Source organism: Fringilla coelebs, assembly GCF_963513975.1.
Source record: "Fringilla coelebs genome assembly, chromosome: 30".
Lineage (NCBI taxonomy): Eukaryota > Metazoa > Chordata > Aves > Passeriformes > Fringillidae > Fringilla > Fringilla coelebs.
In genome coordinates, this window is record NC_140056.1 from 3,015,818 (window position 1) to 3,028,782 (window position 12,965).

At 59.7% G+C, this 12,965-nt stretch overlaps 1 protein-coding gene across 3 annotated transcripts; it reads left to right on the top strand.

The window, feature by feature from the left end:
- The first annotated feature begins 715 nt into the window (after window positions 1–715).
- Window positions 716–11,264, top strand: EIF4B (eukaryotic translation initiation factor 4B). 3 transcript variants are annotated; one of them, XM_084223638.1, is made up of 15 exons: window positions 716–791; window positions 3,658–3,795; window positions 4,622–4,842; window positions 5,903–6,019; window positions 6,212–6,266; window positions 6,418–6,561; window positions 7,001–7,111; window positions 7,273–7,440; window positions 7,662–7,896; window positions 8,361–8,479; window positions 8,559–8,769; window positions 9,451–9,518; window positions 9,760–9,850; window positions 9,951–10,005; window positions 10,543–11,264. In XM_084223638.1, exons 1-15 carry the CDS (start codon window positions 779–781, stop codon window positions 10,618–10,620), a joined length of 1,824 nt encoding a protein of 607 aa, XP_084079764.1. In that variant the 5' UTR covers window positions 716–778; the 3' UTR covers window positions 10,621–11,264. The 3 variants fall into 3 exon arrangements, with proteins under 3 accessions (XP_084079764.1, XP_084079765.1, XP_084079766.1); XM_084223639.1 differs by having other exon boundaries at window positions 9,763–9,850; XM_084223640.1 differs by having other exon boundaries at window positions 4,634–4,842; window positions 10,543–11,263.
- The last annotated feature ends 1,701 nt before the right edge of the window (window positions 11,265–12,965 follow it).

Here is a 12,965-nt window from a genome sequence, read left to right on the forward strand (position 1 = left end):
GCTCCAGGGGGACACGGGGATCGCCGGAGCGGGGGTCCCACCGCAGTACCCAGGGGTCCCGGTGCAGTTCTCGGGGGTCCCGGTGCAGTGCTCGGGGGTCCCGGTGCAGTGCTCGGGGGTCGCGGGCATCCTCGTGGCTGGGAGTCCCGGTGTCGGGAGTTCCTCGAGCGTCGGTGCGCGGAAGTGTCGGTGCCCGGGGATCCCGGCGCAGATGCCTGGGAGTGTCAGTGCCCGGGGTCGCGGTGTCCGGGAGTCCCCGGGGTGTCAGCAGACTGGGGGTGTTGGCGCCCAGGGGGTGACGTGCCCGGGGGTGCCGGGATCGGGGCTCTCGGGTGCCACGGGTGTCGGTGTGCGGGGCATCGCGGTGCCTGGGGCTGTCGGTGTGGGGAGGAGCCTGTGTGCGGGGCTCCTGGTGCCGAGGGTCCCAGTGACCGGGAATCCCGGGGGTGTCAGTTCCCAGGGGTCCCAGTGTCCCGGGCTCTGGGGAGTGACGGGGTTGGCGCGTCTCGGTGTCCGGGGTGTCGGTGTCCGGGAGTTCCGAGCAGCCCGGGTGGTGCCTGGGGCGCCGGGGGCTGTCGGTGTCGGCCGGTGCCCGGGGCTGTCAGTGCCGGGGGTCCCCTCCCCTCCGGCCCCTCCCCCGCAGAACCATCCGGCCCTAGGCCCCGCCCCCGGACCGGACCCCGCCCCCGATATTTGCCCCGCCCCCTGAGAGGGCGCGACGCTCGTGGTCACGTGACGCCGCCATCCGGGTCCTTTGCCTTCTCTGCCTCGTCCCAACATGGCGGCCCCAGGTGAGCGCTGCGCCGCGGGCCCGGGCCCCGCCGGCCCGCGTGGAGCTCCGCGGGCACTGATGGCGGCACGGATGGCGGCCCCCGGGCTGCTCCGAGCACCGCCGCTTCCGGAGATGGTGCTGGGGGGGAGGCGGTGGCGTGAAAAGCGGGGGAAGCGGCGGGAAAACTGAACCCCCCCTTCCTCCTCCGCCGCGTCCCCTCAGGGCGGGCGCGCGCCCTTCCCCCCCCCCCCCCCCGCTCCCGCCGGTTCCTATTGGCGGGGGTGCGCGCGCGGCCTATGATTGACGTGCGCGCGCCGGGCCCCCCCACCACCCCCCCGTCTCCCATTGGCGGGGGCGCGCGCGCCCGGCTGGTGATTGACGTGCGTGCGCCCAGCCGGTGATTGACGTGCGCGCGCCGGGCGCGGCCCGGCGCGTGCGCGCGGAAAGGGGGGAGGGGGCGACGCGCCCACGTGGCCGCGAACGGGGTGGGGGGGAGGTCGGAGGGGCCCCGGTACCGGGAGTTTGGGAGGAGAGGGGATCCGTCCCCTCCTCCCCGCCCCATTTGCCTGCAGGGCCCTCACCGGGACCCCCTTCCCGGGCTCGCTGTGCCCTTGAGGCTCCTTGGGGTCAGTAACGGGGGAGGCGGGGCAGGATGTGACCCCTCCCAGCCCCTCCAGGGGTCGGTCCCGGCGTGGGGGGCACGCCAGACGTCCCCCAGTTCCAGCCCGGCTCTCCCCTCCATTCGAGATCCCGTAGCATCTCCTGGAATCTCTGGCTCTGCTTGGAGCAGGAGGGGGAGGTGCCGGTACCGGGGTGAGCACGGGGGGCCTGGAAGGTGCCTCCCACCGCACCTGGATCTATCCCTGTCCCGGCTTTCCCTGGGCCTCAGGTGCTTCCTGCATTCCCAGCAGTTTCCGGGGCTGGTTTCCTGGGGGAGGTCGGGTCACCCTGGGGCAGCTCTGAGGGTCTTGGGGCTCCTGCATCCCTTGGGGCTCCTGCATCCCTTGGGGCTGGGATTCCCACAGGATTCCAGGAGCGGCCCCACACTTCCCTGAAATCCATAGTGGGGAGGGAAGGGATGGATTGGGAGAAGATGGAGCCATCCCAGGGGTTTCACACACCACCACCCCCTCCCAGTTCCTATGGGAAAACACCGGTGGTATTTCTCTTCATGCTGGATTTCCATGGAATAGCACATTTCCAGGCCATTCCATGAGCAATCCGACCTCCATCCTTTTTATCCTCATTAAAGCCCTTTGGTTGATACATTAATTATTATTATCTCTGGTCAGGGATATCTGACTAGAAGCTCTGGCCATCTAAAAATGCATGATCGCTCCCTAAAAACAAAAAGAGGGAAATGTTTTTCCAAGCCTTTCTCTTTCATGTCCTTGAAACCCATCAGTTTTCCTTCCCCTGGGACCACAATTGACCTCCCCAAAACCTGAAAGGGGAAGGAGGGAACTCCACCATTTCTCTGGGGCTCAAAGCCCCCCTGGCTCCACCCAGAGGAATTTTTCCTGGCAAATGCAGCAGTTTTGCCAGGAAAGGTCCCAGATTCAGCGGTAGAGCCACATGAGGGCAGCGGTTCCTGCTGGAGGGAATTGTGAATCCAAAGACATCTTCCAGGAAATACCCCGGTTTTCCAGGGGTGTCACAGCATGTGCCTGGGTGTGTCCCTGCAGGGGGTGGATGGGCACAGTTTTTCCAGTAGGAATAACGAACAAAGAGGGCTGGGGGGTGGCTCAGCGGCTCCTGACCCCCTGCCCCCCGTATGTCCCCTCCCAGTGGTTCCTGTCCAATTCTGGTGTCCCATGTCCCAGTCTGGAGCCCCATCCATCCTGTGTCTCCCATCCCTATCCTGGGTCCTCATGTCCAGATCCTCATATCCCATCCCAGTGCCCCATGTCCCATCTTGTGCCCCAACCTGGTGAGTCGTGTCCCATTCCAGTGACTGGTGTCACATCTTGGTGTCTCCTGTCCCCTCTCGACTCCTCGTGTCCTATCCTGACACCTCTTGACTCCTCCTGCCCCATCCCAGTGGCTGCTGTCCCATCCTGGTGCTCTGTATTCCATCCCAGCACTTCCTGTCTCATCCTGGTGCCTTGTGTCCCATCTCATGTCCCCTCCTGGCACCTCATGTCCGATCCCAGGGCCTCCTGTCCCATCCTCCATGTCCTCCTGTACTGTTTGCTCCTGCTGTCCTGTCTCATGTCCCTTCCTAGTGGCTCCTGTCCCATCCCAGCTCCTCCCATTCCATCCCAGTGTCCCATCCTGTCACCTTGTGCTCCATCCCAAGGCCTCGTGTCCCATCCTCGTGTCTTCTGTCCCAGCCCAGTGTCTTGTGTCCTATATCCTGGTGCCTCACGTTCCATGTCAGCTCCTCGTGTCCCATCCCCATGTCCCATCCTGGTGTCCCCAGTCCCATTCCAGTGTCTTGTGTCCTATATCCTGGTGCCTCACGTTCCATGTCAGCTCCTCTTGTCCCATGTCCTGTCCCTGTGTCCCATGTCCCACCCTGCTTTCCCCAGTCCCATTCCAGTATCCTGTGTCCCACCCCAGTGTCTCCAGTCCCCTCTGTTCCCTGTGTCCCTGCTCTCATTCCACCTATTCCCACTCTCCTTCCCTCCCATTCCCTCTTTTTCCGACCCATTCTTGCTGTCATTCCCACCTGTCCCAGCTCTCGTTCCTGCGCATTCCCGCTCCCATTCCCACCATTTCTGTTCTCATTCCCTCTCAGTGCTGCCCATCCCTGCTCCCATTCCCACCATTCCCACTGTGATTCCATTCTCATTCCCACTCTCATTCCCACCCATTCCCTGTTTAGATCCCCCTGTCCCTGCTCCCGTTCCCTCTTTGATCCATGTCTCTTCTTGCTCCTGCAGCGGCAGCGAAGAAGAAGCCAAAGAAGGGGAAGACGCTGACACTCACGGATTTCCTGGCCGAGGATGGGGGGGGCGGGGGGGGCCCCACCTACATCCCCAAACCTGTGAGCTGGGCCGACGAGACCGACGACCTGGAAGGTGAGCATGGCATTCCTGGAGCCAGGACAGCATTCCCAGCTCTGGGATTGGCATTCCCAGCCCCCAGAGCAGCATCCCCAGAACCAGGATGGCATTTTCAGCTCTGGGGTTGGCATTCCCAGCTCCCAGAGCAGCATTTCTGTAGCATTCCTAGTTCCCAGAGTGGCATTTCCAGCTCTGGGGTTGGCGTTCCCAGTCCTAGGAGCAGTATTCCCAGAGCTGGAACAGCATTCTCAATCCCTGGGCACCATTCTGAGCTCTGAGATTGGCATTCCCAGCTTGCAGACTGTCATTCCCAGCTCCTGGAACATAATTCCTGCCTTCTAGATTGGAAGGCTCCAGGACTGGCATTCCTAGTTGCCAGTGGCATCCATAACCACTGGCTATTCGTTTTTTGGGGAATAATGACGCTGGGAGAGCCATGTGAGTTTTCCTTAGGGATGAGACTCAGTGTCCAGCCAAGTGGGGGAGCAGCAATGGGGTATTGAGGGTTTTGGGGACTGGATTCACCAAGCTTCCCACGCAGCCAGGCTGGAATTTAAGCTGGAATGAATCCTGGAAAGCCATCCCATGGAATTGCCTGTCCCTGCCTTGACTGCTCTGGATGGCTTCAGGGCAGCTTTTCCACAGATATACTAGTGCTGCCAGCAGTTGCCTCCAGGTGCCTCTGTATGACTCTAGTTTCTTCCCACTGCGTCCAGTTCAGCTGCCTCCATCTGGGTGGGCTGTGGGATGATTTGCTGAGTCCCACTGACCTGGCCGGCTCTGGATGGCTCCAGTCAGCTCCAGCTGGCTCTGGCCGGGTGTGTCTGTGCCCACATCCCAGGTTTCTCCGCAGTCTCCACCACGTGGCACAGCAATGACGACGACATTTACCGGGCGCCTCCGATCGACCGCTCCATCCTTCCCACGGCCCCGCGCGCTGCCCGCGAGCCCAACATTGACAGAAGCCGCCTCCCCAAATCCCCTCCGTACACGGCATTCCTGGGAAACCTGCCCTACGATGTCACGGAAGAGTCCATCAAGGATTTCTTCCGAGGACTTAATGTGAGTGACATTCCAGAGGGCAGGAATGCTGCGGGAACCTGGGATGCAGCTCTGCTCTCTCCATCGGGCACCCATATCCATTGCCACGGGTGTTTTCCTGGATGTGGGTGTCTGTAGGTTGATCCTGAGAGAATCCCTTTGATTCCCCAGCCATGGATCAGCCATTTCCGCTCCTCCAGTGGGATTGAGGAGCCTCCAGTGGGGGGTTTCCCTGTGGAATCAGGTGGTGGTTAGACTGGGGGGTGGGACAGGGTAGGGCAGCTGGCTTGCTCCCAGGTGGAAAGAAAACAGCATCCGGAAGCTCATGGATCAGACAGAGATGTTGAAAACCACAAATTGGGAAAAACTGTGTTTATTCTCATTTGAACCTATCCTGCTCTTCCCTCTCCAGCTCCGCACCTGACCTTGGCCTTCCTCATTCCTTTTCCCTATTTCTTGGCATTTTTCATTCTTTAAATATAATTTAATGGATGTGTTGTGGATTCTCCTTTGGTTCAAGCAAGATTCTGGCTTTGCAAGAGGTTTCCCATCAGGAAATCCATCCCAGGAAAATCTAAGGGATGCTTTGGGGACCCCATGACCCCTAAGATGTCATTTAGGAATGTGTCTCCTGACATTTCCCAAGGCTCTGATCAGGAATGAGCAAGAAGCTCCCATACTTTAGGAGCCAAAATCCAGGGAGAGGAGGTTGTGGGCTACCCTCTGTCTATGTGTGACTTGTGCTGGAAACATCCAGGGTTGGTTTTCCACTGGGATGAGCTTTGAGGCAGCTCCAGCTTCCCTGAGCCCGGGTAGGAGCCTGCAGAGCATACCCAGCCCTTCCCACTGCTCCCAGTACAGCTGCTGGAGCTGGGATTCTCTTCCCGGTCCCTCAATCCAAAGATGTTGGAAAGATCTGCAGTGTTTGGGATGGGACCCCTCTTCCTCCTCATGCACGAGGATCCCCCTCAATCCCGGTATCCATACATTGCTCCATCCCAGATCCCGCAACCCTTCTGCATTCCCCTTTGGAATCCCCAAGATCCTGAGGGGAGCTTCCCTGCCTTCCCTCCCTTCACAGATCAGCGCCGTGCGGCTCCCAAGGGAACCCACCAATCCCGAAAGGTTGAAAGGTTTCGGATATGCAGAATTCGAGGATATTGATTCCCTGTTCCAGGCCCTGAGCCTCAACGAAGAGGTGAGTCCAATCCCAGCTTCCAAGAGCATATCCCAGGGCCTAAATGGGCTCCAAGGACCTGGAGAAGGATTTGGACATGGGCCTGGGGTGATGGGAAAAGGGCAAATGCTTCCACCTGGAAGAGGGGAGGGTCAGGTGGGATGTGGGCAGGGAATTCCCAGCCCAGCACTCACTTCCCATGGTTGTTCCCAGTCTTTAGGAAACAGAAGGATACGAGTGGATGTGGCAGATCAAGCTCAGGATAAAGGTGAGCGTCCAGCTGAGGACATGGATCAGGCAGGGTAGGGATTCAGGGAGAGTGGCCAAGGCCCAGCCCTGACCCTGCCCTGTTTCCTTCATTTCCTTTCCCTCTCCCTTTGCCTCCCCTTGTCCCTGTGCGTGTCCCTGGCTCCCAGCAGACCGGGATGATCGCTGCTTCGGCAGAGACCGGGATCGCTTCCGGGACTCAGAGCGGTTCGAGAGCGACTGGCGCGCGCGTCCGGCTGCTCCCGACACCTTCGATGACTTCCCCCCGCGCCGGAGCGACGATGGATTTGGGGACAGTGAGTGAAGAAAACGGGCCCAGCATTCCAGGCACTCCTTCCTTCCCTGTGTCCTGGGAACTAGTGTTGTCCTGAGATCTAGGGGTACCTGACACTGCCGGAGATTAGGAGCCACCTGAGCTCATTGCCACCCTGAGCTTGTTCATTCCCTCTGGTCCTCATTAATTCTCAGAACTCAGTCCTGCCTGGAGCTAATGGATTCCCAGAACTCATTCCCACCCTGAGCTTGTTCATTCCCCATTTGGAGCTCATTTGTTCTCAGCTCTCTTTCCTACTCCAAGCTCATTCATTCCCAAAACTCTTCATTCCCACCTGAGCTCATTTCCAGTTTGTAGGGATAAATGTGGCCTCCTCATTTCCCACATGAAGCAGTACTGGGATTTTCCTCCTTCCTCGTGGAATCTGTGCCTATCCCAGTAAAACCCCATCCTGCTTCCAGGATATCGTGATCGCTACGACGACCGGTATCGGGACGGGCCACGGCGGGACATGGATCGTGGTTTTGGGAGCCGGGATCGCTACGATGACCGCAGCAGGGATTACGACCGAGGTGGGAATTCCCAAGGGTTTTCAGGGACAGAGAGAGTGGGAGCGAGACCCTCCCATGGCCAGTGAGTGACTGGGAGTCCCCCAAATTCCCAAACTGTTGTCACTGGGAATCTGGGCTGCGTTATCCCCAGTGACTCTCAGATGATCCATCTCCCTCCCCAGGCTACGATTCCCGGATAGGCAGTGGCCGGAGAGCCTTTGGAAGCGGGTACCGCCGGGACGATGACTACCGTGGCTATGAGGATCGTTATGACCGGCGGGATGACCGGATGGATCGGTGGAATTCCCGGGATGATTATGGCCGGGATGATTTCCGCCGCGAGGACAGAGGTGGGGTGGGACCGGGGCTGTTCCTTTGGGAAAGGTTGGATAGAATGGGAATGATCCCATGGAAAAGATGGGAGCAATAGGGAATGATCCCTTGGGAAGGGTGGGCTGGGGAACGGGATGATTCCTTCTGAATGGTGGGATGGAACAGGGATTATCCTGTCAGTCCCAGCACTGTTCCAGGTGGGATCAGTGCCCACCAGGATCTCCTGGCTTGTTCCCAGGTCCCACCCAGAGACCGAAGCTCAACCTGAAGCCCCGGAGCGCTCCCAAGGAAGAGGAAACTTCAGCAGCTCCCGCTGCCCAGTCCAGCAGGGCTGCTTCCATCTTCGGGGGAGCCAAGCCTGTGGATACAGCAGCTCGGGAGCGGGAGGTGGAGGAGCGGCTCCAGAAGGAGCAGGAAAAACTCCAACGGCAGCTGGAGGACGACAAGAGGATCGACAGACGGCCCCGGGAAAGGTGGGAATGGTGCCTTGGGAAAGACGGAGTTGGATGGGGATGGTCCCTTGGGAAAGGTGGGAAGGGCTAGAAGCGGTCTCTTGGGAAATGTGGTATGGGTAAGGAATGATGGCTTGGTAGTGGTGGGATGGACAAAGAATGATCCCACCCAAAAGGTGAGGGGATATGGAATGGTCTCTTGGGAAAGGGAGTATTGGCTAGGAATGATCCAGTGGCAAAGGGGGGGATGGTCAGGGAGTGATCGCCACAGGGGGGTGGGATGGGATGGAAATGATTCCTCAGGAAATTGGGGGCTGATCCCCACAGAGACATGGGAGGGACAGGGAGTGGTCCCCATGGAAAAGTGGGATGGGTGGCAATGATCCCTTGGGAGTGGTTCAGGTGGGATGGTGTTCATCCTATGGGAAAGGCGGGATACCGCAGCCCTTTCCCAGTCCCCTGATCCTGTTTCCACCCTATCCCAGGCATCCAAGCTGGCGAAGCGAGGAGAACCAGGAGCGATCCCGGACAGGCAGCGAATCCTCCCAGAGTGGCCCCGCAGGACCCCCGGGAACGTCCACGGGCTCCGGCCCCACCGGCCGGAGTGAGTCGGGATCCAGGGTGGCTGCAGCCTTCCAGCCCAGGGCGGCCAGCAGCTGCCACACGGGTTTGTGTCCCCCCAGCCACACGGAGGAGGGAGAGCGAGAAATCCCTGGAAAATGAGTCCCTAGGAAAAGAGGAGGAGCCACCCTCACCGCCCCCCAAATCCCGGGAGGAGAAGCCAAAGGTGATGCCGGCGCCACCTCCCAAGGAAAACGCCTGGATGAAGCGGAGCAGCCAGAACCCCCCCGGCAATTCCCAGGGCTCTGACTCGGAGCAAATCTCCCCGACCAGGTGGGTGTCCCAGGAAGGAGTGGCCTGGGGGGGCTTTTCCACCCCAAATCATTCCATGGGCCCCTGCTTTTCCCTAGTGGAGGACCCCAAGGGTGGGGAGAAGGGGACCCTGACATTCCCAGGGATGATCTGTACTGCATCCCAACATTTCTGCTGCCCATGCCAACCTTTCAAAGGCCCATGCCAGCATCCCTGTAACAGAGATGTTCCTGTTCACCATCCCAGTGTTCGTATGGCCCATTGCATGGAGTCACTGGCATATCCCAGCATTCCTGTGGCCTGGGGATGCTCCTGCCACACATCCTGATATTACCGTGCCCCATCCCAGTGTTCTGTGGCACATCCCAACACTCCTGCAGCCCATGGAGGCTTTTCTGCTCATCCCAACCTTCCTGTGCCCCCTCCCACCGTTCTCATGTGTGTTCCTGGGCATGTTCCAGCATTCTTGTGCCTGATCCCAACTTTCCTGTGGCTCAGATGTTCCTGTGCCTCATCCCAACATTCCCAGGGCCCAGGGATATTCCAGTGCCCCATCCCAACATTGCCAGGAATTCCCTGTGGACCATTCTAGTAGTCCTGTGCTCCACCCCAACATTCCCAGGGCCCATCAGACGGGTCCTAGGAATGGTGCCATTCCGGGGACCCTGCCTGATGCCCCTCCTCCCTTTTCTGTCTCCCCAGTGGGGGCCCTCCTGGCCCCTCCCCCCCTGGAGATGATGGGGGCCCCCCCAGGACCCCCCAGAGGAGAGGTGAGAATGGGCAGGGGGAATTGGGAAGGCTCAGGCTGGGTTTTGGGGGAGCTCAGGGCTTTGGGGCAGGCTCAGGGGGAGGTTGGGATCAGAGGATCTGGGAGGGTTGAGGGATTTTGTGGGGGGGGGGTTTAAAAGGGGTTGGGGGGTTCCAGGGATGTTGAGGCCTTGCTGGGAGATTCAGGAGGGCTTGGGGCGCTCAGGGGGCTTTCTCGATGGTGACCCCCCCACCCTTTCCCAGCAGAGGAACTGAAGCCGGAGGGGGGTCGGGAGAGTGGCTCCAAGGGCCGGAGCTGCAGCCGTGGCCCTTCAGGAATGGGGGACCCTGAGAGGTGAGACCTCCCCAAAATCCCCTCAGAAACACCCACCCACCCCCCCCGCCCCAGGCACCTGGAATTTCCCAGGAATTCACCTCTGACCTCTGCTCCCCAGGAGGGACCCCCGGAAGGAGCACGAGCCAAAGAAACTGGAGGAGAACCCCCCCTCTGTAAGGATCCAGGGGGACCCAGAACGGGGGGAGGGACCCCCTCAGATCCTGGGTTTGGGGGGTTTAGGGGAATTGTCACCATAACTGATGCCCCATGCCTCCCGGTAGCAGTGGGGGCTGTGACCCCTCTTTGGGGTGAGTGAACCCCCAGGGGACTTTAACCCCTTAAATCTCTTTTTTTGGGGTATTTTGGGAATTTTCTGCTTCACTGTCCCCCTCCCTCTGCCCACCCCTCACAGTTCAGCCTTGGGCAGTCTGAAAACCCCTTGGGGGGGGGCTGTGAATCCCCCTTTTTGGGGTGCATGACCCCCTGGGGGTCATCACCCCATTCAAATCTTGTTTTTTTGGGGGCTTTGGGAATTCTTTTTTCAACATTGACTCCCCTGGCCCTCCCAGCACAACCACCCCAGCAGTTTTGGATTTCTCAGGCCCCTTTTGGGAGGCTGTGACCCCCTGGTTTTGGGATGTGTGAGCCCCTGGGGGTTTTTATCTCTCTCAAATCCCACTTTTGGAAATTTGTTCTGGTTTTCCCTGCAGTTCAGCCATGCCAGCAAATATGCCGCGCTCTCCATGGATGGGGAGGATGAAGGTGATGATGAAGAAGGAGCTGAGTAAAAGCTTCCTCCCCCTCCTCCTCCTCCTCAGCTGCCACGGGAACCTCCAGAGATTCCCAAAAATCCCAACCTTGATCCAGGCGAGACGGAAATAAAGCCTAAAACTCATCAATTCCTTCAGCTACAGCTTCTTAAATCCTGAAAACAAACCCCACCCTGAATGCACGGGAGTCACCCCAAAATCAGCACAGGGGGCGGGAGGGGTAATTCCAAGTGTTTTCTTGAAAGACAAGCAGCCCCCCCCCCCCCCCCCTTCCCTCCCCATGTTTTCCATGGAATAAGGGGTGAGGAAGAGCTGGCCTTCCTCCCACCCCCTCCTCGCTGGAGCCCCTCCGAAACTCTGCCCCCTGTTTTCCTCACCTCTGGAATGTTGATTTCCCCCTGGACACCTTCATCATCTTCCTGCTCACAGGTGTCCCCCCAGTTCCCCCGCCCAATTTTTGGGATGCAAACCCTGCTCTTTACACAGGAAAACCTGGATTTCCACCCCAGAACCTCAAGATATTCCAAGATTTTGGGATTTGGGGTGGGCTGTAAAAATGTGTAAAAAGAACCTTCCAGAGGTTTTGGGAGGTCCTGGGGGAGTTTTGGGGTCCCCAGGGGTGTTTTGGGGTTCTCCCCCAGGTTGGGGGCTGTTTTGTTTTCTCCAATAAAATGAGCTGAAAAAGATCCAGAAAGGCCCCAAATCCTTCTGCCCTTCTCCTCCCCACCTTGGAGGGGAACGGAGCAGTTCCCAAAGCCCCCCAGGGGGAATTTCCTGTACTGACATTGGCCTTCCTTTCCCCTGGGCTTCCTTTTTCTTTCTTGCATCCTTCTCTTTCCTCATTCCATCTTTCCTCCTCTTACCTCATTCCTTCTTTATTCCTGCCTTTCCTCCTTCATCCTCCTCCTTCCTTCCATCCTCCCTTGTCTTTCCCTCCCCCTTCCTCTTCCTTATTTCTTCCTCTCCATCATTCCATCTCCTGCATCGCCTTCACCTTCCTCTTTCCACCTCATTTTCTTCCTCCTCTTTCCTTCTTTTTTTCCTTCTCCTTCCCTGTCGTTCCTCCCATTCTTCCTTCTCCTTCCTCCTTTGCTTTCCTCCTTCTTCCATATTCTTCCTCCTTTTTCATTTTTCCTCCTTCACCTTCATCCTGATCTTTCCTCCTCTGCGTCCTTCCATTCCTCCACCCCCGCTGAATAACGGTAATGAATTGGGGGCACGGGCACAGCACCGAGCCCCGGGATGCCGCCCCCCCCCCCTTCCTCTTTCCCGGCTTTTCCCAACCGCTGGAATGCTGGAACCGCCTCCCCCACCGCTGGAATGCGGGCCCCCCCCGCGGCGGCTCCGGCCCCACAAAGGGGGAGTCTGTCCTGGCCGGGGTTGGGGGGGGGAGGACCCCAAGGCCCGGGAGTAGGGGACCCTGCCCACCCCAACCGGGAGGAGACCTGATCAGGGCCCTCAATCCCCTCTGCGCCTCGAAACCCTCAAACCCGAATCCTCCTCCTGCACCCCAAAAAGCCCCTCCCCAATTCCCTCCCTGCGCCCCAACCCGCCCTGCATAATAACCCACACCCAAAACCGGCCCTGCACCACAAAACCCTCCTTGCACCCTAATTCCCCCCTCCGCTTCAATAACCCCCCTCCCAACGCCCCCAAAACGCCCTGTGCCCCAATTCCCCCCCTTGAACCGAGCTTCCCCCCCCCCAGGGGCCTCGCAAGGGAGGGGTTTGGGGTCCCTGCGCCCCCTGCGGAGCCCATCCCGGGACTCTCTGGGGTCCCTCGAGCCCCTCCAAACCAACATCCCCCGCCCCGAGTTTGGGGGTCGCATGGGCTGAGGATCCCTTTTCCCACCTAATCTGGGGGTCCCATGGAGGGGGGGGTCTCAGCCTCCCCCTTCTCCTTGACCCTGGGAGTCCCTATGGGGTGGGTCCAACCCCTCCTTTCCCCACGAGTTTGGGGGTCCCAGGGGCCCGCGGGAGTGGGCTAACGGAGGAGCGGTGGGAGGAGGAGGAGGATGAAGAGGGGGCGGGGGCAGCGCCTGGAAGGTGCCGGGAGGGCTCGGGAGGAATTTTGGGGGATCCTGGATGTGAGAAAGGGGGAAATTGAGGCAGCGTCAGCAGAGGGAGGTGTCACCCCGCGTGTCCCCTGTGTATCCCCCCTGTGTCCCTCCCCTTGTGTCCCCTGTGATCCTCCCCGTGTCCCGTGCCCGTGTCCCCCCGTGTCCGCCCCGTGTGCCTCCTCTGTGTGTCCCCCGTGTCCCCTCCCTGTCTCCCCTATGTCCCTCCCGGTGTCCCCTCCCCGTGGCCACACGTGTCGTTCCCGTGTCGTCCCCCCCGTGTCCCCCCCGTGTCCGCGTCCCCCCC